Source organism: Garra rufa, chromosome 16, assembly GCF_049309525.1.
Source record: "Garra rufa chromosome 16, GarRuf1.0, whole genome shotgun sequence".
Lineage (NCBI taxonomy): Eukaryota > Metazoa > Chordata > Actinopteri > Cypriniformes > Cyprinidae > Garra > Garra rufa.
In genome coordinates, this window is record NC_133376.1 from 11,796,708 (window position 1) to 11,821,210 (window position 24,503).

A 24,503-nucleotide genomic window follows, 5' to 3' on the forward strand; every position below is an offset into this window, starting at 1 on the left:
AGATGTCCTTTTTTAATTACATGAAATTCTCGATACTGAGTGGAAAAGTCGGGATCCATTTGTTGTTGGTTTGTGTTTTTATTGCATTTTTTAGTGCTTTGTAACCCCATTTTATATGAATTTAGTAAAAAAATAATAATAATAATTTAATTATTTATTATTGCGATCATCTCTCTTCCATGGCGTGCTTAAAGATGCACTGCGTCAGATATTTGCGTTTTGGCATTAAGAATACTTCTCTGCGAACATTCGTGGTGCATGGCGTGTATCAACATGCAAATAATATCGTATTTGTCAGTTCTGAAATAGTGTGATATTTTTTCCGCTGCACAGTCGCTTTGAAACATTTGAGCTGTTATTAAACTAGTGTATATCAATCTTTTTTCCTCTCTCTCCAAATGAGATTTTACTAATTACTAAAGCATAAAAAATATTTGGTTCATTCTTAGAGCATTCGTTTTGAGAGATAAAACAGTGTGCAATAACTACAGTATGTCTTGCTACAGAGGCTGGAGCTGATTTGAACCGCAGATTGAAGGAAGAGAGAGGATTGTACTCAAACAACACACGCTTACTCATGTATTCTTCCCAATTAGAATGTATGCTATCTGTTTATGTGGAAACTGCCACTGGATCGCATATGTATTGTAAACTGGATTTCGCCGTTTAGATTGTAATATGTCATGCCACGACTATTGGTTGTACTTCCTTAAAGTAGACCTTGATGCATTTCAACTTATTGTCTGTCATGTAACATGAATTATTTTTTTTTTTTTTTGGTGCCATGGGCAGACTGTGAAGTATCTTGTAAAATAGATTGTTTTAGCTTGGTAATTTTTTACATCCTACAAGTATGCTTAAAACGTTATGCAGTTTCATAATTGAACTCTAAGTGTCGCTGTTCACCAGTGCAAAAGTTGACCATCGTATTACTGTTTCTCTCCACCCTGTTTATGATGTCATATTCAGGACTGACATTCCAGCCTGCTGTAGAAATTGTCGACGGTCTATTGTTCTCTAATAACGACCATGAACTAGATTTAGTCTTTTCAGCTGTCTTTTTATATGTGGATAATGTTTATACATTTTTGTTCACTTCCAAATTGAGAGATAAAACCTTACGCTTTGCTGCTGAGATGTTTAGGTTTTTGTTCGTCGTGCTGATGGCGCCCACCGCTTATGGAGACGTGAGCTATTCTTTCCCGGAGGAGATGAAACGCGGATCTGTAATTGGAAATATAGCAAAGGATCTCGGACTCGATATGAAGAGTCTGCCAAGTCGTGATGCACGAATTGATAATGAAGGTAACAGAAAAAGATACTGTGACATTAATATGAATACTGGAGAACTGATCGTAGCGGAGAGAATCGACAGAGAGGGGCTTTGTGGAAAGAAAGCTTCATGCGTTATAAAACAGGAACTTGTGCTAGAAAATCCGTTGGAGCTTCATCGATTTATTCTTAATATTCAGGACATCAATGATAATTCACCACAGTTCAAACAAAGCATAATAAAATTCGAAATAAGAGAGTCAGCAGACAAAGGATCCCGTTATTTATTAGATGAGGCCCACGACGCGGATATTGGTATGAATTCAGTGCAGTCATATACATTAGAAAACAACGAACATTTTCTTCTTAGTGTTCTTACGGGGGCAAATGGAGGAAAATATGGAGAGCTGGTTATTAATAAGGAGTTGGATCGTGAGATACAAAATGAAGTAGCATTAACTCTTACTGCGGTAGACGGCGGCACTCCACCGAGATCAGGTACTGTAGCCATACACATCACTGTGCTGGATGCTAATGATAATGCTCCAGTCTTTAGTCAGGACATCTATAAAGTCAGTCTGCCTGAAAATTCTCCTCTAGATACTGTAGTGGTGACGGTGAGCGCCACTGATGCTGATGAGGGACAAAACGGAGAAGTGATGTATGAGTTTGGTCATTTACCAGAAAGTCTTTTGGAAATATTTTTTCTCGATGCAGTGTCTGGTGAACTTAAACTAACAGGTATCGTAGATTATGAGGAGGAGAGTACAATTGAACTGCCGATTCAAGCTAAAGATGGTCAAGGCCTAGCAGGTCGATCCACTGTGTTAATATATGTTATCGATGTCAATGATAACGCCCCTGTCATAATGACTAAATCTGTTAAAATCTCCATCCCTGAGAATGCGTTACCTGGTACAGAGGTTGGCATCATTAATATACAGGACAGAGACTCTGAAAATAACGGACAGGTGCGCTGCTCTATTCAGCAAAACGTCCCGTTTAAACTTACACCTTCAATCAAAAACTACTATTCTCTGGTGACTACAGGTGAATTAGACCGCGAGCTGCTCTCTGACTATAATATTACAGTTACTGCTACCGATGAGGGCTCTCCGCCTTTATCTTCTACTAAGAATATTTACTTGACTGTAGCTGACGTGAATGATAATCCACCTGTATTTCTGGAGCAGACTTATAGAGCTCACGTGCAAGAAAATAACAAACCGGGCTCCTCTATTTGTTCAGTATCCGCTACAGATCCGGACTGGAGACAAAATGGCACTGTAGTTTATTCTCTGTTGTCCTCTGATGTCGGTGGTCCACCAGTGTCATCCTTTCTATCCATTAACGGAGACACTGGGGTTATTCACGCAGTGAGGTCGTTTGATTACGAACAGTTAAAAAGTTTCAAAGTGCATGTTTTAGTCAGAGACAACGGTTCTCCTCCTCTGAGCAGCAACGTGACAGTGAGTGTCTTCATAACGGATGAAAATGACAACTCCCCTCAGATATTATACCCCTCTTCAGAAGGGAGCTCCTTCATGACCGAGATGGTACCCAAAGCTGCGCAGGCGCGCTCTCTGGTCTCTAAAGTGATCGCTGTGGATGCGGATTCTGGCCAGAACGCGTGGCTCTCGTATCACATTATTAAAGCGACTGATCCAGGACTTTTTACTATCGGTGTCCACAGCGGAGAGATCAGGACGCAGCGGGACATTTCTGAATCTGACAATATGAAACAAAACCTCATTGTATCCGTGAGTGATAACGGACAGCCCTCTCTCTCAGCCACCTGCGCGTTGTATTTGCTTATATCAGATAACTTGGCTGAAGTTCCAGAACTGAAAGACATGTCTCGTGACGAGAGCAGCTCCAAATTAACGTTTTATTTGATCATCGCGCTGGTGTCCGTTTCCACTTTCTTCCTGACCTTCATCATCATCATCCTGGCCGTGAGGTTTTGTCGCAGTAGAAAGCCCAGACTGTTGTTTGATGGAGCTGTAGCCATTCCCAGCGCGTATCTCCCTCCAAATTACGCAGAGGTGGAGGGCGCGGGAACTCTCCGCAGCACTTACAATTATGACGCATACCTGACCACGGGCTCGCGCACTAGTGACTTCAAGTTCGTCGGATCTTATAATGAGGGCACGCTGACTGCTGACCTGACTTTGAAAAAAACTCAGTCCACTGTGGATTATCTTGATGGACTTGAGGCCGAAATGAACGATTCTTTTCAGGTAGGAATAAAGTTTTTTGTTTGTTTGTTTGTTTTTAAATGGTACGTGGCACAAACATTTGTTTGTACATTAATATTTTCGAGGATGGGTTTGTTGTCTGAAAAGTAGCTAGTTAAGTAATGGTCTATATATTTTGCTCTAGTTCTTCTTACAGGAGTATTGTACATTACATCACTCGAGATTTTAAGATTAGTAGAAAATGCATGTTTGCTTTCCATGGTGCTGTGCAGGAAAGTGTCTGTTGCTGCATAGGATTTGCCCTTACACTGTGTATACAGTATTCTCTGTTTCTGGAATAATTGCTGTTAAATTGAGTTTGTACTCTTAAATCCAAAGAGAACTAGTGGTTGTGCCAGACCCTTGATTTTATTTATTGTGCATCAAAATATCCAAGTTTTGCTCATTGCTTATTATTATTGATTATTGTTAGACTTACTGGAGTTTCTTAAGTGAACTCTAAATGTTTCTTGATTTGACTGTTTTCACTGACAACAGTCTCTTTGAAATAGCACGATCTTGTGGCTCATACAATTAACACTTCTGAGTTTCAGTTTAAAGTCTGAATAGTAGTTCATTTATAGTCTAATTAATTATTTTTCCCTGTATTATCAGGTTTAAATCATGTTTATGTTACTTTTTACATGAGTTTTTTTACTCGACGCTATGTTTTGGATTCAGAGAGCTTAGTTAGCCTCTTTGTTGAAGAACTTCAAAAATAAATTCTGTTGACTTGCCGTTTTGTCAAACACATTTTATAGTTTTAGTCTAACATCAGTTTGTTTGAATGCAGATTTGGATTTTTGTAATCGAATCAATGAAAAAAAAATGTTGCTGTTTTTGTAATTTTGCCTTTTTTTCTATTCGATGTATCCTCTATGTGAATATTGTCTACAAAGACAATTGAATTCCGATGTAAGTTCAGTAACTTTTAACCGCCTTTTTAGTCGGAATGGATATAGCACATAGTAGGATTATCTGTTGCTGTCCATGGTGTTGCCCGGGCATTTAATCTTGGTGTTTTTTTGTTTGTTTGTTTGTTTGTTTGTTTGTTTGTTTGTTTTCTTCTTTTCTGTCTTTTAGACCAGCTGTTCTAAATGCCAGTCCTTGCGTACCCCGCTCTGCATATTTTGCATGTCTCTCTTTGTTAACACACCTGATTCAGATCATCAGCTCAAGTGAGCTTCGTGCATGAACTGTGTTCAGATTGACATGGTCCCAACACAGTGTCCATTGCTCCCTACTCCCTGAGCAGGGGAAATCTGTTGAAGTTTACTTCACTTCGGAACATTCATTTACGGATTTGCGCTTTGCTATTGCCTGCAGCGTCTTCACACACACACGAAACTTACTAGAGAAGTGTAACATAATATACCTCTGTAAATAAATACAATTTAAATAACATCTCGCACACTTCAGTGCCTTTGAATGGAACATATACGTTCGCTTCGAATTGGAATCGTGGCGGAATATCCTGTGATTTCCACTTCGCAGGACACTTACAGTCGAATAGAACAAACATTTGAAGCAATAAGAGAAACATACAAAATGTGCAGAGCTGGGGTACGCGAGGATTGGAATTAAGAACCGCTGTTTTAGACAATGTAGACCTGTCTATCAAGTTTTTGCCGTGTTAAATGCCGTATTTTTTATTAGTAAATGTCACTGCTTGGTTAGAATGTCACTGCTTGGTTAGGTTAATTTTTGGCAGGCTGTATACAAAGTACGGTGCATATTCCAGCACTTTAAATCCAGTCAGAGATATCAATATCATACAGTGTCTTAATTTTAGCTCAAGGTGTCGCTGTTCACTAGCGAAACCATGTGTGCATTGCGTACACATCTCCCCACCCTGCTTCTGATGTCATACATAGGGCTTCAGCCTCCTTTTAGAAAATCATCGACGTTGACTGCCTCATGTGCTGTACTCCTATTTGCTTTTCTAAATTTAGATTTGCATTTGTTTTATTTTTATGTGTTTATTGCTGTGTTGCGGACCACGGTCATTTGGTCATTTTAAAGGTTCTGTGTTACTGCTGAGATGTTTGGCCTTTTGTTCTTTGTGCTAATGGCGCACACCGCTTTTGGAGACGTCAGCTATTCTTTCCCAGAGGAGATGAAACGCGGGTCTGTAATTGGAAATATAGCAAAGGATCTCGGCCTCGATGTAAACAGACTGTCATCTCGTAAGGCTCGCATTGATACTGAAGGTAACAGAAAACGATACTGTGACATTAATCTGAATACTGGAGAACTAATCGTAGCGGAGACAATCGACAGAGAGGAGATTTGCGGGGACAGGCTTTCATGTGTTTTAAAATTCGAGTTAATGCTAGAAGATCCATTAGAGCTGCACCGTGTTTCAGTTCAAATTCAGGATATAAACGACAATTCGCCCATTTTTTCGAAGGAGTTAATCACATTTGAAATCAGAGAGTCTGCTGAAAGAGGATCTCGCTATCGTTTGAATGCGGCTCATGATGCTGATATAGGACATAATGCAATTCAGAGATACAGTCTACAGAGAAATGACAATTTTCAACTAAGTGTAAATTCAAATGTAGACGGAGAAAAAAAATTGGAATTACTGCTAGAAAAAAAGCTGGATCGTGAGCAGAAGCAGGAGGTATCATTAATTCTTACTGCGGTAGACGGCGGGACTCCACCGAGATCAGGTACTGTAGTCATACACATCACTGTGCTGGATGCTAATGATAATGCTCCAGTCTTTAGTCAGGCCGTCTATAAAGTCAGTCTGCCTGAAAATTCTCCTGTAGATACTGTAGTGGTGACAGTGAGCGCTACTGACGCTGATGAGGGGCAAAATGGTGAAGTGACCTATGAGTTCAGTCGTATTTCTGACAAAGCTAGAAAGCTTTTTCACTTGAATCCAAATACAGGCGAAATTCGGGTTACAGGTGCACTTGATTTCGAGGACGAAGCCGTTTACGAAATACTCGTTGAGGGAAAAGATGGATTTGGCTTATCCAGTGATGTTAAAGTTGTGATAGAACTTGCAGATGTTAATGATAATGCACCTGAGATACGATTGAAATCTTTACGTAGCCCTGTTCCTGAGAATGCGTTACCCGGTACAGAGGTTGGCATCATTAATGTGCAGGACAGAGACTCTGAGAAAAATGGACAGGTGCGCTGCTCCATTCAGCAAAACGTCCCGTTTAAACTGGTACCGTCAATCAAACATTACTATTCTTTAGTGACCACAGGTGAATTAGACCGCGAGCTGCTTGCTGATTATAATATTACAATTACTGCTACTGATGAGGGCTCTCCGCCTTTATCTTCCACAAAAAATATTCACTTGACTGTAGCTGACGTTAATGATAATCCGCCTGTATTTAAGGAGCAGAATTATAGAGCTCATGTGCAAGAAAATAACAAACCGGGCTCCTCTATTTGTTCAGTATCAGCTACAGACCCGGACTGGAGACAGAATGGCACTGTGGTTTATTCTCTGTTGTCCTCTGATGTCAGTGGCACACCAGTTTCCTCCTTTTTATCCATTAACGGAGACACCGGGGTCATTCATGCCGTGAGATCGTTTGATTACGAACAGTTAAAAAGTTTAAAAGTGGTAGTGTTAGCCAGAGACAACGGTTCTCCTCCTCTGAGCAGTAACGTGACCGTGAGTGTCTTCATAACGGATGAGAATGACAACTCCCCTCAGATATTATACCCCTCTCCGGAAGGAAACTCCTTCATGACAGAGATGGTACCCAAAGCTGCTCAGGCACGCTCCCTGGTCTCCAAGGTGATCGCCGTGGACGCTGATTCAGGCCAAAACGCGTGGCTCTCGTATCACATTATTAAAGCGACTGATCCAGGACTTTTTACTATCGGTGTCCACAGCGGAGAGATCAGGACGCAGCGGGACATTTCTGAATCTGACAGCATGAAACAGAACCTCATTGTGTCGGTGAAAGATAACGGACAACCCTCTCTCTCAGCCACATGCGCGTTGTATTTACTTATATCAGATAACTTGGCTGAAGTTCCAGAACTGAAAGACATGCCTCGTGACGAGAGCAGTTCCAAACTGACGTTTTATTTGATCATCGCGCTGGTGTCCGTTTCCACTTTCTTCCTCACCTTCATCATCATCATCCTGGCCGTGAGGTTTTGTCGCAGGAGAAAGCCAAGATTGTTGTTTGATGGAGCTGTAGCCATTCCCAGCGCGTATCTCCCTCCAAATTATGCAGAGGTGGAGGGCGCGGGGACTCTCCGCAGCACTTACAATTATGACGCATATCTGACCACGGGCTCGCGCACTAGTGACTTCAAGTTCGTCAGATCTTATAATGAGGGCACACTGACTGCTGACCTGACTCTGAAAAAGACTCAGTCTGCTGTGGATGATCTTGAAGGACTCGATGCGGAAATTAACGATTCGTTTCAGGTAGGGCTAAGTGTTTTTTTCTCTAAACTGTCTTAAGTGAAGCATTTACCTCTTTCTTTTGGAAGAATTCTTACACATTGTTATACTCCATACAGTTAAACGTTCTAAGTATTAAGTAACACGAACATTTTGTATTCTATACTTATTTTTAAATGTTATGCTGAGCCGTGTGCGTGATCTCTTATTTACTATGTAGCAAAGTTAGATTATTTTAAAGTTTGCATGCATCTTTTTGATGGGCCATTGACGCGAAATGCATTTGTAAATACTCAATTATGCAATTAAGCATTTTTTGGGTGAAACATTTTTTCTTGGTGAATGAAGCATTGTTTTAAAAACAGTTTATAGACATTTGCAGGTCATTTAGATAATTTTTTAGACCTTTAAATCATTAAACGTATCAAGTTGCATGTTAATTTCAGTGGTTCCTTCTGCTTTTTCAGCAAATCAGTGAGAATCTGTATGTACTGATATGTATGATAAACCAGGTCTTTCTACATATATGTTCCATCGTTGTGTCCTGATTTCTTTTGTAGCTTCGTTTATGTAGGCTTTATTTATAAAAACTTTTGAAACAGCTGTGTGGTGTTCGCTTGTGTATAATGTTGCTGTCCATGGTGCTGCTTAAGTAATACATGGATTGTGTTTTCCCCCTCTCATATTGTGTTACTGTGTATAAAACAGTGAGTTTTAGGAATATTGTAAAAATGTTTTTCAAATTTTTCCCCTATTAGAATGTTAACAATCAAAGACTCTTGATATTGTGAGGTAGTTTCTTTGTGTATCATTGGAGTTAAGTCATATTACTGTAACTTAAACCTTCTGGAGCACTAAATGTTATGCAGTTTCTCATTTAAACACATAGAGTCGCTGTTTACCTGCAATATCATCGACAAAAACGTATTTATTGTCTCCACCCTGTTGGTGATGTCATTAGCAGTGCTTCTAGTTCGTTTTTTATTGAAAAACGTCGACGTTAACTGATTCTCCGAGTCTTTTGTGTATTGTTGTAGATTTAGTATTGAGATTTACGTTTTCTGTTGCATCTTGTATCTAAAGCATACTTTCAAATGGATTTCGAAAGCTTCTGGCTTAATTATCAGACGTTTGGCTTTTTGTTCTTCGTGCTTATGGCGCACACCGCTTATGGAGACGTGAGCTATTCTTTCCCGGAGGAGATGAAACGTGGATCTGTGATTGGAAATATAGCAAAGGATCTTGTGCTCGACGTGAACAGACTGTCATCTCGTAAGGCTCGAATTGATACAGAAGGTAACAGAAAACGATACTGTGACATTAATCTAAATACTGGAGAACTGACCGTAGCGGAGAGAATCGACAGAGAGGAGATTTGTAATGAGGGGCTTTCATGTGCTCTTAATTTCGAATTAGTTCTAGAACACCCATTGGCAGTGGCGGTTCTAGACTAATTTGACTAGGGGGGCCAAGAAGGGGCCAGTGTTTAACCAGAGGGGCACATTAAAAAATGACAACAAGTGATATTTAAAGATTATAAACTTTATTTTACTTTAAAATCATACAAACATTTTAGGGATGCTCATATTGACCGTTCACTGTTAACCGACAGTAAGAATTTTAACCGATTTTTACTATAAGTTAAACGGTTTAATTTTTTTTACGTTTGCTGCATGGTGAAAGAAAAAAAATGTTTACTCACGGGCGCGTGTCGACACGTGCAGTGCGGCTGTTTAGACATATTTTGATGAGTAAGCACCTGCTTTACCTTCTCTTAGTTTGTGTAACTGATGTATAGCCTATGTGCTGCACGATAGCAATGGCGATGTTGCGTTATCAGAGAGTGAATCCGTGAATAAATTAATTCAAATTCTGAATTAATTATAGTCTTAAAAGTGCGCGCTCCCCTTACAATCACTGGAAAGCTGTCACTCATACATTACTGTAGTTCATCGCAATCTCTCAAAGTTAATAAAAGGTAATAAAATCACATTTACACAATACAATTAATCTCTTATTTACATCATGTCTACACTTTCTTTGTTTTAATGAGAGAGTTCTCAGAGGTGTAGAATTTCAGCAGAACTGAACACCGGCACTTGATCATGAACTAACTGAATGAACAGCTGTATATTTTTATTAACTAACGTTAACAAAGATTTTACAAAGCCATTTACAAACTTGATTTAATTATCAGTGTGAAAAACAAAAGTAACACGGTTATGTGCAAGAACAACAAGTCACTCACGAAATGAAATTGTTTTGCTTACCTTCGACTCTTGCAACAGGAGAAATAAATCGTAGCTCCTCTATCCAAGAGTACTTCTAATTGTTGCTGCAGTGTTTGTGTGCGCCGCTCTAATTTACCCATGTAAGTAGAACGATGCGTCGCATTAGTTCCGCTTTTGGCGCTCGTGTGTAAAACCATAATTAATTAATTTTTTTATTTGGTCAGTAGGGGGGGCCACAGGGGTGGCCAAGGATATGTCTACAGGGGCACGGGCCTCCCTTGGCCTCCGTGTAGAACCGCCACTGCCCATTGGAGATACACCGTGTCACAATACAAATTCAAGATATAAACGATAACACACCGACCTTTTCTAAAGATACAATAAAGCTTGAGATAAGTGAGAGTGCTGATAAAGGCGCTCGGTTCCGCGTGAATGAGGCTCATGATGCAGATATAGGGAAGAATGGAGTACAAAGCTATTCGATTGAAAGAAATGATCATTTTATTTTATCTGTAAGTACAAAGTCAGATGGTGGCAAAAATATTGAGTTAGTGTTAGACAAAGAGTTGGATCGTGAGCAGCAAAAAGAGGTAACATTAATTCTTACTGCGGTAGACGGCGGGACTCCACCGAGATCAGGTACTGTAGCCATACACGTCACTGTGCTGGATGCTAATGATAATGCTCCGGTCTTTAGTCAGAATGTTTATAAAGTCAGTCTGCCTGAAAATTCTCCTGTAGATACTGTAGTGGTGACAGTGAGCGCTACTGATGCTGACGAGGGACAAAATGGAGAAGTGACATATGAGTTTAGCCGAATTTCGAAAAATGCCAACGTACTATTTGCTCTAGATCCAAACAGTGGAGAGATTAAAGTTGAAGGCCCCATTGATTTTGAGGTGGCATTAAGGTATGAAATGCTTATTGAGGGAAAAGATGGCTCTGGTCTTTCTTCGGACGCTAAAGTAATCATAGAAATTACAGATGTTAATGACAATGCCCCCATTATAGTGATTAAGTCTTTAAACAGCCCTGTTCCCGAGAATGCGTTACCTGGTACAGAGGTAGGCATCATTAATGTGCAAGACAGGGACTCTGAGAGTAACGGACAGGTGCGCTGCTCCATTCAGCAAAACGTCCCGTTTAAACTCGTACCTTCAATCAAAAATTACTATTCTCTGGTGACCACTGGTGAATTAGACCGCGAGCTGCTCTCTGATTATAATATTACAATTACTGGTACTGATGAGGGGTCTCCACCTTTATCCTCCACTAAGAATATTCACTTGACTGTAGCTGACGTGAATGATAATCCACCTGTATTTCAGGAGCAGAATTACAGAGCTCATGTGCAAGAAAATAACAAACCCGGCTCCTCTATTTGTTCAGTATCAGCTGCAGACCCAGACTGGAGACAGAATGGCACTGTAGTTTATTCTCTGTTGTCCTCTGATGTCAGTGGGTCACTAGTGTCCTCCTTTTTATCCATTAACGGAGACACCGGGGTCATTCATGCTGTGAGGTCGTTTGATTACGAACAGTTGAAAAGTTTCAAAGTGTTGGTGTTAGCCAGAGACAACGGTTCTCCTCCTCTGAGCAGTAACGTAACCGTGAATGTCTTCATAACTGATGAAAATGACAACTCCCCTCAAATATTATACCCCTCTCTGGAAGGAAACTCCTTCATGACAGAGATGGTACCCAAAGCTGCACAGGCGCGCTCCCTGATCTCCAAGGTGATCGCAGTTGACGCGGATTCTGGCCAGAACGCTTGGCTCTCGTATCACATAATTAAAGCGACTGATCCAGGACTTTTCATGATCGGTGTCCACAGTGGAGAGATCAGGACGCAACGGGACATTTCTCAATCTGACAGCATGAAACAGAACCTCATTGTGTCCGTGAGAGATAACGGACAGCCCTCTCTCTCAGCCACGTGCGCGTTGTATTTACTTGTATCAGATAACTTGGCTGAAGTTCCAGAACTGAAAGACATGTCTCGTGACGAAAGCAGCTCCAAACTGACGTTTTATTTGATCATCGCTCTGGTGTCCGTTTCCACTTTCTTCTTGACCTTCATCATCATCATCCTGGCCGTGAGGTTTTGTCGCACGAGAAAGCCCAGACTGTTGTTTGATGGAGCTGTAGCCATTCCCAGCGCATATCTCCCTCCAAATTACGCAGAGGTGGAGGGCGCGGGAACTCTCCGCAGCACTTACAATTATGACGCATACCTGACCACGGGCTCCCGCACTAGTGACTTCAAATTCGTTAGATCTTATAATGAGGACACGCTGACTGCTGACCTGACTCTGAAAAAAAACGCTGTGGGTGATCTTGAAGGGCTTGATGGAGTGAGCATTGCTTTTTCCGAGGTAGGCGTTTTCACCTTGTTCCTAATGGTTTAATAGGGTACTTTTGCAGCCTTTCTTAAATTTTCTTGTTTTTTAGAGTCCTCCATAGTGTGTGAGTAGGGTGTCAGTAGTTTTTGTCAGAAGTGTGCTCATTTAATAAAATAATTTTGGTTATTAGAGAAATCTAATAACCTAAAGTCACAGCAGTGCACAGCTATGCCAGGACAGCAGATTTTTATTGAAGGTTAGAAATGATCAGAAGGGTTATTTATTGTAATTAATCATTATCATACTGTGTCCATTTAAAGTTTAAAGGGAATGTGATAAATTGTATTAAATAGATTGAATGGTTATATTTCTGACATTTCATGTGGTCAAAAGAGCCTTTAATTGAAGAATCACCCATATGTCTTTACATGTAATTTGCTCAAAAACCTCACTCTGATTAACAGAGTGATTCTAGTAATTCCAGCGAAAACAAATCTTAATGTTTCACCATAGAGTAACATTCTAGAGATTTTTACAGACTCTGGCGGGGAAGAACATGACTGGCCTTTACAAAGTCCAAACTTGAATCCTACTTGAACACCTTTGTATGAATTGTAACAGTGAATCAAGCCCCATCACCCAACCTGACCTCAGTAATGCTTTTGTATCTTGTTGGAAGTTTGTTTTTGAAAGCATAACATCTAGTGTTGGGTAACTAGTAAATTAACGCGTTACTTTTAAATTTACAAGAAAATATCTGAGTTACTTTTTCAAATAAGTAACACACGTTTTTCCAATTTATTGACTGCAGCTCTCCTGTCCCCATGTTGAGAGAAATTGTGAGTAAATGTGTGCGTTGTGTGCATAGTATTTACTTTAGACTAAATGTGACTAGATTTACCTCATGTTACTCATGTTACTCAAAAACGTACTCAGTATTCTTCAAAATTAATTAAAACAAAATTAATTAATTGAAATGCAAACTCAGAATATGGCACAAACCTCCAATACATAAATATTAACACGAATTTTCTTATATTTTATCCCATTTTATTAATCTGTGTCTTTGCTGCTCTCTTTCGATTATTCAATCATACTAATAAAAAATGACTTTAAATAAATATAACATTTGTTTGTTTTTGTTTTTATTGAAGATAAGTGTTGACCTTTCTTCTCTTGCGTTCTACTGTACAGACGTTAATTTACATTTTCTTCAGCCTGAGGTACATTCATTTTATTTTTGGTGTAAAAGGGCTTTTGCATTTAAAAAAAAAAAGTACTTTTTATATTTAAAACAAACAAGCAAGCCCTGCCCAGATTAAAAAAGTAATGCAAAAGTAACGCAAAACTAATGTAATGTATTATTTTCCATAAAAAGTAAATAAGTATAGCAATTAGTTACTTTTTTAGGCTGTAACACGATATTGTAATGCATTACTTTTAATAGTAAATTTCCTCAACATTGAAAACTCTTCTGAGAAGACTTTTTATTAGATGTCAAGTTCTTCCACACCAGACACATACAGGAAGTATGAAGGGCCTTGCCTACCCCATGGACATCAAAGATGAAATTTAAATATTAAATCACCATTTGTTCTAAGTTTTTGATGCCTTACATTAAAAACTGCACTTGCCCTTTATTTAATATTTGTTTGCTGTTGTTTTCAACTTAACTGTGTTTGGACTTGGTGTATGATTCAACCATATTCTCCAATGTTGTGAAATGTTATAAGAAATATCACACTTGAGTTATTTATTTTTCTTACTGCTGATTGTTTTTATAATGGGTTACGGGAATCTCAGATTTTTGTATATTAAGTTGTTTTATTTAGACATTTAAGTCACTTGACTCTGATCTTGCTTTGTTGCTGTTGTTGAATTGAGTTTTCAGAATTTTTTTTTATTTTATTTTTTTTATAATGCAACAGGTTCTCTTTTAACCAATACAGGTGCTTGTCAGACTCTTGTTTTCATGTTCATGAATGTAGCCATAATAATAAATTAGTGTTTTTTGCACGCAAATATAATGTAGCTGGTTTTTCCCCCTTTCCGTGATGCGGTTTATTTGTATATGTGTTTGCCATTAGGAATTTAACTTAATCCATACATTGTGGTGGAATTTCAAGCCATGTTAAAATGTGTCTTTCTCCTGTAACTGTAATGCCTCTCTGTAATAACTTCTTTCCAATTCATTTGTATTGCTGTCCATGGTGCTGAAATACTGTACTTGCTTACCGCCTTACTGCATATAGTAGATCTCGATATATACGATAAATATTACTTCCTATATTTTCTGTAAACAGCATGTGTTTATAGACGAGGAAGTGTTTTAACTGAGTGGTATACATACATTCTTCCCTAAATCCTCACGGTGTCGCTGTATACCTTTGTAGCAGAGACAAATAATATTCTCCCACCCACTTTTTCATTTATAAAAGGCTGTCTGTTGCAGAGAAGACAGGGAAGTCGACACTGTATATTTGATTCGTTTGCTAATTCGAGATTTTCCCACTCATTTTCGCACATTTTTGGTCTGCACTATTTCGCTTTTTCACGTTTGGTGATTTTTTGTTGTTGTTTGAGAATGAAGAGAAACGTAGGATTTGTTTTAGAGCTTTTGCTCTGCTTTTGTGTCATGATGGCGCACACCGCTTATGGAGACGTGAGCTATTCTTTTCCAGAGGAGATGAAACGCGGATCTGTGATTGGAAATATAGCAAAGGACCTTGGGCTCGATGTGAACAGACTGTCATCTCGTAAGGCTCGAATTGATACTGAAGGAGGTAGAAAACGTTACTGTGACATTAATCTTAGTACTGGAGAACTGACCATAGCGGAGAGAATCGACAGAGAGGGACTCTGTGGGAAGAAAGCTTCATGCGTTCTGAAACAAGAACTTATGCTTGAGAATCCTTTGGAATTGCATCGATTTAGTTTGCACATTGATGATATAAATGATAACTCTCCGAATTTTGACGAGGATGTCATCAGAATGGAAATCAGTGAATCAGCAGACAAAGGAAAACGGTTTTTGTTAGAGGAAGCGCACGATCCGGATATAGGAAACAATGCCGTTCAGTCTTATACTTTGGAAAGCAATGACAATTTCGTTTTATATGTTAAATCAAACGATTTAGCGGGAAAATACTGTGAATTGGTATTAAATAAAGAGCTGGACCGTGAGCAGGATCAGGAGGTAAAATTAATTCTTACTGCGGTAGATGGCGGGACTCCACCGAGATCAGGTACTGTAGCCATACACGTCACTGTGCTGGATGCTAATGATAATGCTCCAGTCTTTAGTCAGGCCGTCTATAAAGTCAGTCTGCCAGAAAATTCTCCTGGAGATACTGTAGTGGTGACAGTGAGCGCTACTGATGCTGATGAGGGACAAAATGGAAAGGTGACTTATGCATTTGGTCATGTTTCAGAAGAAGATAAGACCTTATTCTTATTAAATCGCAACACTGGAGAGATAACTGTTGTTGGAACAATAGATTATGAGGAAAAATCGGTGTATGAGTTGCGTGTTTTAGCAAAAGATTCTGCTGGTTTAACCTCGTACTCAATGGTGATAATAGAAATTACAGATGTTAATGACAATGCACCGGTTATCATTAATAAATCGTTGAATATACCCATTCCCGAGAATGCGTTACCTGGTGCAGAGGTTGGCATCATTAATGTGCAGGACAGAGACTCTGAGAATAACGGACAGGTGCGCTGCTCCATTCAGCAAAACGTCCCATTTAAACTCGTACCTTCAATTAAAAATTACTATTCTCTGGTGACCACTGGTGAATTAGACCGCGAGCTGCTCTCTGATTATAATATTACAATTACTGCTACTGATGAGGGCTCTCCGCCTTTATCTTCCGCTAAGAATATTCACTTGACTGTAGCTGACGTTAATGATAATCCACCTGTATTTCAGGAGCAGAATTACAGAGCTCATGTGCAAGAAAATAACAAACCGGGCTCCTCTGTTTGTTCAGTATCAGCTACAGACCCGGACTGGAGACAGAATGGCACTGTAGTTTATTCTCTGTTGTCCTCTGATGTCAGTGGCGCACCGGTGTCCTCCTTACTATCCATTAACGGAGACACCGGAGCCATTCATGCTGTGAGGTCGTTTGATTACGAACAGTTAAAAAGTTTCAAAGTGTTGGTGTTAGCCAGAGACAACGGTTCTCCTCCTCTGAGCAGTAACGTGACCGTGAGTGTCTTCATAACGGATGAAAATGACAATTACCCTCAGATTTTATACCCCTCCGCGGAAGGAAACTCCTTAATGACCGAGATGGTACCCAAAGCTGCTCAGGCGCGCTCCCTGGTCTCCAAGGTGATCGCCGTTGACGCGGATTCTGGCCAGAATGCATGGCTTTCGTATCACATTATTAAAGCAACCGATCCGGGACTCTTCACTATCGGTGTCCACAGCGGAGAGATCAGGACGCAGAGGGACATTTCTGAACCTGACAGCATGAAACAGAACCTAATTGTTTCCGTGAGAGATAACGGACAGCCCTCTCTCTCAGCCACGTGCGCGTTGTATTTACTTATATCAGATAACTTGGCTGAAGTTCCAGAACTGAAAGACATGTTTCGTGACGAAAGCAGCTCCAAACTGACGTTTTATTTGATCATCGCGCTGGTGTCCGTTTCCACTTTCTTCCTGACCTTCATCATCATCATCCTGGCCGTGAGGTTTTGTCGCAGGAGAAAGCCCAGACTGTTGTTTGATGGAGCTGTAGCCATTCCCAGCGCGTATCTCCCTCCAAATTACGCAGAGGTGGAGGGCGCGGGAACTCTCCGCAGCACTTACAATTATGACGCATATCTGACCACTGGCTCGCGCACTAGTGACTTCAAGTTCGTCAGATCTTATAATGAGAACACGCTGACTGCTGACCTGACTCTGAAAAAAACTCAGTCCGCTGTGGATGATCTTGAAGGGCTTGATGGAGTGAGCATTGCTTTTTCCGAGGTAGGCGTTTTTACTTTGTTCTTAATGGTTTAATATGGTAATTTTGCATCCTTGCTTACTTTTTTTTTTTTTAAGAGTTCTCCGTAGTGTGTGAGTAGGGCGTCAGTGGTTTTTGTCAGAAGTGTGCTCATTTTAATCAAATAATTTGCACATATATGACCGGACAGCAGATTTTTATTGAAGGATAGAAATTATTAGTGAGAAGGTTATTTATTGTAATTAGTCATTATCATATTATATCCATTTAAAATGTATGTATCTTTATATCTAACATGCTCAAAAACCTCATTCTGATTAACAGAGTGATTCTAGTAATTCCAGCGAAAGCAAATCTTAATGTTTCACCATTGAATAACATTCTAGAGATTTTTACAGACTCTGACAGGGAAGAACTTGACTGGCCTTTACAAAGTCCAAACTTGAATCCCAATGTGTCCGTTGTGTGCATAGTGTAAACAGTTCTAGTTCTAGACTAAATGTGACTAGATTTACTCATCATATTATTTGTACAAAAACATATTCAGTATTAAAACTGAAATGTGAACTCAGAATATGGCGCAAACCTCCAATAATTAAATATTAACACAAACACCCTTATATTTTATCCCATTTTATTAATCTGTGTGTTTGCTGCTGTCTTTCGATTATCCAATTCAACCATACTAATATGCAAAAATGACTTTAAATGAATATAACATTTGTGTTTTTTTTTTTATTTATTTATTGAAGATAAGTGTTGACCTTTCTTCTCCTGCGTTCTACTAAAAGGGTTTTTACATTTAAAAAAAAAAAAAAAAAAGTACTTTTTATATTAAAAACAAACAAGCAAGCCCTGCCCAGATTAAAAAAGTAATGTATTGCATTATTTTCCATAAAAAGTAACTAAGTATAGCAATTAGTTACTTTTTTAGGGTCTAGCGCTATATAGTAATGCATTACTTTTAATAGTAACCTCAACACTGATAACAACTCTTCTGGGGAGACCTTTAGTTAGATGTCAAGTTCTAGTACAGTCATGTTTTTCCACACCAGACACATACAGGAATGATGAAGGGCCTTGCCTGCCAGTTATTTATTTTCTTACTGCGTTTGTTTTTATAATGGGTTATGGGAATCCCAGTTTTGTGTCTATTAAGTTGTTTTATTTAGACATTTAAGTAATTTGACTGTAATCTTGCTTTGTTGCTGAATTTAGTTTTTCAGAATTTTTCTTTTTTATCATTATAAAGCAACAGGTTGTCTTTTAACCAATACAGGTGCTTGTCAGACTTTTGTTTTCATGTTCATGAATGTAGCCATAATAATAAACTAGTGGTTTTTGCACGCAAATATAATATAGCTGGTTTTTCCCCCTTTTCGTGATGCATTTTATTTGGATGAGAGTTTGCCATTAGGAATTTAATTTTATCAATAAATTGTGGTGGAATTTCAAGTCATGTTAAAATGTGTCTTTCTCGTGTAACTGTAATGCCTCGGTGTAATAACTTCTTTCCAATTCATTTGAATTGCTGTCCATGGTGCTGAAAAACTGTACTTGCTTACCGCCTTACTGCATATAGTAGATCTCGATATATACGATAAATATTGCTTCCTATATTTTCTGTAAACTGCATGTATTTATAGAGGAGGAAGTGTTTTATGTTTAATGACTTTAGATAAATATAACATTTGTGTTGTTGTTGTTTTTTTTTTTGTTTTTTTTATTGAATATAAGTGTTGAACATTTTATTCTCCTGCGTTCTACTGTACAGACGTTAATTTACATTTCCTTTAGCCTGAGGCATGTTCATTTTACTTTTTGGTGTGGAGGGGCTTTTACATGTTTAATAAATAGTACTTTTTATATTAAAAAACAAACAAGCAAGCCCTGCCCAGGTTAAAAAAGTAATGCAGTGCATTAATTTCCATAAAAAGTAACTAAGTATAGCAATTAGTTACTTTTTTACTTTTACTTTTTTACTTTTTCAAAAACTCAGTCCTTTGAGAATATACTGGTGTACCTGGAAAGTTGAAACTTTCCAGGTACACTTTTTAAGTAATGATTGTGCATTATTATGCTGATTGCTGTGTTTTCTAAGTTTTAGCGATCATTTATCTTTTTTTTTTTCCAGATTATATGAACCTTTTTTGTTTGTTTAATATTCAAGTGTTTCCTTAAAGATGGTAAATGACATGCAGTGATCCTGTAAAATACAAAGGAATCATAATTTAGGAAGCCAAAAATAATATGGTAGTTATTATTATTATTATTTTTACTTATTGTCTTTAAATGATTGTCTTTTGGTATTGTGCTTAAAATGACTGTAATCTGTATTATTTGTTTAAGTGTCTTTGCTTGGTAATGTATTGCTCTTTCATTTAAAAATATTTACAAAAATCTAACCTTACCTTTAAAAGAAATATCTGAAAGAATAATTGTATTGTTGTACTTAAATATTTTTTTTATGTTTGATCTCCAGATTATTTAAACTTTTTATTTATTGACCTGCTTATAGAAATGGTAATTTTCAACCTTTTTCTTACAATCATTTACTGATTTGTTCTCATCATTAATCACTGCGGCTTGTCAGAGGAAAAACAAACAAACATACAATACGATTAGCAATATACTTCAGTTAGATGTTACTGATAAGAATTTCTAGGGGTGCCAATAATCATGGCACGTTTCAGTGAAATGTCAGTATTTTGGGGGGTTTAAATAAAGCACTTTGTAGAAGAAACATCCAATAGTTTTTCACAGCCTATTTGCTTGTATTCAATGGTATTAGCAGTTTCTCACACAGAAAAGAATAAAGTCTGTGCTCATCAGTTTGCTTGTATTGAGTCTAGAATTGGTGTTCTGAAATGTGACACTTTGTTTCAGTATGTTTCATATTTTGAGGTGGTAGTGTTTGTCTGGAAAGAACATGAAGAGGAATATTTTGGATAACTACGTTTTCTCTCTGAAATTATAAAATATTATAAATGAGCTATGGTGGGAAAAATCAGTTGTTATTTCAAAGGAATAATGTGACAAATAATTAAATACAATTTCAGAATTGTGCTTATATTGTTGCATAGAATAATAATAAATGTCAGGCTTACACCTCACGGTGTCGCTGTGCACCCGCGAAGTAAAGTGGTTGTTATTCCTCCACCCTGAAATATTGCCATTCCCCTTTTGTACTGCTGCCTTTTGACGCCATATACATGGTCGAGAGCATTCGCTTTAGCATGTGCTGAAAATTCGGAGTATTTTTTTACGGGATAGGACATATTTAACCAAACGTGTTCATCATTCAAGCTAAAATGAAGAACAAATGGATGTTATCGGTTTCTTTTAGTCTGCGGGCTCTTCTCTTTGTCTCCATTATGTTGCACACCGCTTATGGAGAAGTGAGCTATTCTGTTCTGGAGGAGATGAAACGCGGATCTGTGATTGGAAATATAGCAAAGGATCTCGGGCTCGATGTGAACAGACTGTCATCTCGTAAGGCTCGCATTGATACGGAAGGTAACAGAAAACGATACTGTGACATTAATCTGAATACTGGAGAACTGACCGTAGCGGAGAGAATCGACAGAGAGGGGCTTTGTGGAAAGAAATCTTTATGTGTTATAAAACAGGAGCTGGTTTTGGAAAATCCTCTTGAATCTCATCGCGTTAACATGAACATTCAAGATGTAAATGACAATACTCCTCTCTTTAAAAAAGATGTAATAAAACTTGAGATCAGAGAGTCGGCTGTAAAAGGTGCTCGTTTTTTGCTCGAGGAGGCTCACGATGCAGACATAGGGACTAATTCGGTTCAAACGTATAATTTAGGAAAGAACAAATATTTTGAATTGGCTGTTACTGCAAAAACAACAGGGAAGATGCATGGTGAGCTAGTACTTAATAAAGAATTAGATCGTGAGCAAGAACAGGAGGTGACATTAATTCTTACTGCGGTAGACGGCGGGACTCCTCCAAGATCAGGTACTGTAGCCATACACGTCTCTGTGCTGGATGCTAATGATAATGCTCCGGTCTTTAGTCAGACCGTCTATAAAGTCAGTCTACCTGAAAATTCTCCTGTAGATACTGTAGTGGTGACAGTGAGCGCTACTGATGCTGACGAGGGACAAAATGGAGAAGTGACATATGAATTTGGCCATATTTCAGAAAGTGACATGACAGTTTTTTCACTCGACCCAAGTAATGGCAGAATAACATTAATAGGGTCACTTGACTATGAGGAGGAGTCATCATTTGAGCTTCAAATTCAAGCCACAGATGGACTGGGAATGGTATCATATGCAACTGTTGTTATTGAGATATCTGACATCAATGATAATTCCCCAGTTATAGTAATTAAGTCACTGAATAGCCCAATTCCTGAGAATGCGTTACCTGGTACAGAGGTTGGCATCATTAATGTGCAGGACAGAGACTCTGACAATAACGGACAGGTGCGCTGCTCCATTCAGCAAAACGTCCCATTTAAACTCGTACCTTCAATCAAAAATTACTATTCTCTGGTGACCACTGGTGAATTAGACCGCGAGCTGCTCTCTGATTATAATATTACAATTACTGCTACTGATGAGGGCTCTCCGCCTTTATCCTCCACTAAAAATATTCACTTGACTGTAGCTGACGTGAATGATAATCCACCTATATTTCAGGAGCAGAATTACAGAGCTCGTGTTCAAGAAAATAACAAACCGGGCTCGTCTGTTTGTTCAGTATCAGCTATAGACCCGGACTGGAGACAGAATGGCACTGTAGTTTATTCTCTGTTGTCCTCTGATATCAATGGCGCACCGGTTTCCTCCTTTCTATCCATTAACGGAGACACCGGGGTCATTCATGCCGTGAGGTCGTTTGATTATGAACAGTTGAAAAGTTTCAAAGTGCTCGTGTTAGCCAGAGACAACGGTTCTCCTCCTCAGAGCAGTAACGCGACCGTAAATGTCTTCATAACGGATGAGAATGACAACTCCCCTCAGATATTATACCCCTCTCCGGAAGGAAACTCCTTCATGACAGAGATGCTACCCAAAGCTGCTCAGGCACGCTCCCTGGTCTCCAAGGTGATTGCCGTGGACGCGGATTTTGGCCAGAATGCATGGCTTTCGTATCACATTATTAAAGCAACAGATCCGGGACTTTTCACTATCGGTGTCCACAGTGGAGAGATCAGGACGCAGCGGGACATTTCTGAATCTGACAGCATAAAACAGAACCTCATTGTGTCTGTGAGAGATAACGGACAGCCCTCTCTCTCAGTCACGTGTGCATTGTATTTACTTATATCAGATAACTTGGCTGAAGTTCCAGAACTGAAAGACATGTCTCGTGACGACAGCAGCTCCAAACTGACGTTTTATTTGATCATCGCGCTGGTGTCCGTTTCCACTTTCTTCCTGACCTTCATCATCATCATCTTGGCCGTGAGGTTTTGTCGCAAGAGAAAGCCCAGACTGCTTTTTGATGGAGCTGTGGCCATTCCCAGCGCGTATCTCCCTCCAAATTACGCAGAGGTTGAGGGCGCGGGGACTCTCCGGAGCAATTACAATTATGACGCATACCTGACCACTGGCTCGCGCACTAGTGACTTCAAGTTCGTCAGATCTTATAATGAGGGCACACTGATTGATGACCTGACTTTGAAAAAGGCTCATTCCGCCGATGATCTTAACGATTTTGCCGAGGGAATAGAGAATGTTTCTCAGGTATGTTTTTTTTTTTTTTTTATCTTTACACAATTTATAGAAATATATATATATATATGAGGTCACCGAGGTCCGGACCTCGGTCATTTTTTATATTCAAAAATAAAATGTCAAGCTCTTTGAATGATTATTTAGCCATTTAAACCACCTCATATCACATGATTGTTTGCAATTCATGTTGCTGCGAGAAGCTAGCGCAGTAAACGGGGCTTGAGAACGCGTTGAGTGAGAGCGCGGGTGCAGCCTCCGTTTGTTGCCAGATCCACCTGTTATACGTGATTTTTGACTCGTTTGTCCAATTTAGTGTGACATTTTGGGACGTTTATAAAGTGGAAAGTTGAACGTTAGTGTTAGTGATATATTAATCTTATTTACAAAACACAAACTTTGAACTTATTTCGGATATCGTTTTCTTTCTTTTTGTAATTGCTTGTTTTTCGTAGCAATGTCTGGCAACATTGTACGTTCATAAAAAAAGCTTATAGACAATCTGTAATTTAATTGACCTTATGCACAGAGCGTTCTTTAGAACTTCCGCATAAAGATAAACCAGCTCGTAAACTTCCGCTGAGGCTCATTTTATATGTGCTATATAGCTGGACACTCGTGAGACTCATCTACTGCCTCGTTCTTATCAGAAACTGAGAAAAAATATAATTGCAACATTATAAACAATGTTAGCGGCATGAACATTCAATTTCATATTATTTAACAACATAATTTAAATAGCTAAATAATTTAAATGCAGAGCCTGGCAATCCCGTACTCTCCCTATCTGCATAGTTGTACATTTAAATGCTGACAGTTAAACACTACCATAATGTGTTTATGCTAACGTTAGCTAGCTAGCGATATTTCTCTTCAAGGACATCTTAATCATATTTTTGATAACCACTAACTTGCCTTCATAGTCATGAACACATTTTTAAAATCTTGCAATATTTTAAAGCCTTTATTATTTTCTAACTCTACAGCTGTGAAATAAAATGTACTTCAAGGACTCACTTTTCATTCATAAAAACGGCATCGGAAAAAATGACTTCACGAAAACTCTTTTTTTGGCTAAAATAATATGGAATTACCGCATATAACCAATAGATGGCAGCAGAGGATTATTTTATTATGCAGCTGCCTTTCAAACTCCCTCTATTTTCAAGACGTCTTGCTTTTCGATTTATTATAAAATTACTAGAATAAAAAATTGTAGTACTTTTACCGCCCTTAAGTATATAGTATAGCAAGTGCAGAAAGTCATTAAGCTCACACACAAACAGCCTATAAGGGTGAATTATTTAAATACTAATATAGTTCACTACAAATACGTTAAATATTTATGGTATAATA

The 24,503-nt window shown here is 38.8% G+C and overlaps 2 protein-coding genes across 15 annotated transcripts in view; both read left to right on the plus strand.

Annotated features, from left to right (window-relative positions):
* LOC141288866 (protocadherin gamma-A11-like) overlaps positions 1–24,503 on the plus strand; it is a 143,947-nt gene that overhangs the window by 19,226 nt on the left and 100,218 nt on the right. For 2 of the 14 annotated variants that reach the window (XM_073821066.1, XM_073821079.1), the window contains exon 1: positions 1,005–3,512. The exons of 6 other annotated variants lie outside the window; for them this stretch is intronic. In XM_073821066.1, coding sequence (XP_073677167.1) covers positions 1,137–3,512 — 2,376 coding nt within the window. In that variant the 5' untranslated portion in view covers positions 1,005–1,136. Of the gene's footprint in view, positions 1–1,004; positions 3,513–5,550; positions 7,927–15,009; positions 17,463–20,723; positions 23,160–24,503 lie in introns of those variants that run through there. 6 more of the 14 variants (XM_073821065.1, XM_073821076.1, XM_073821050.1 and 3 more) reach the window with 4 other exon arrangements.
* LOC141288961 (protocadherin gamma-A11-like) lies at positions 8,915–12,541 on the plus strand. The gene is made up of 2 exons (XM_073821160.1): positions 8,915–9,338; positions 10,448–12,541. Exons 1-2 carry the CDS (start codon positions 8,997–8,999, stop codon positions 12,539–12,541), a joined length of 2,436 nt encoding a protein of 811 aa, XP_073677261.1. The 5' UTR covers positions 8,915–8,996.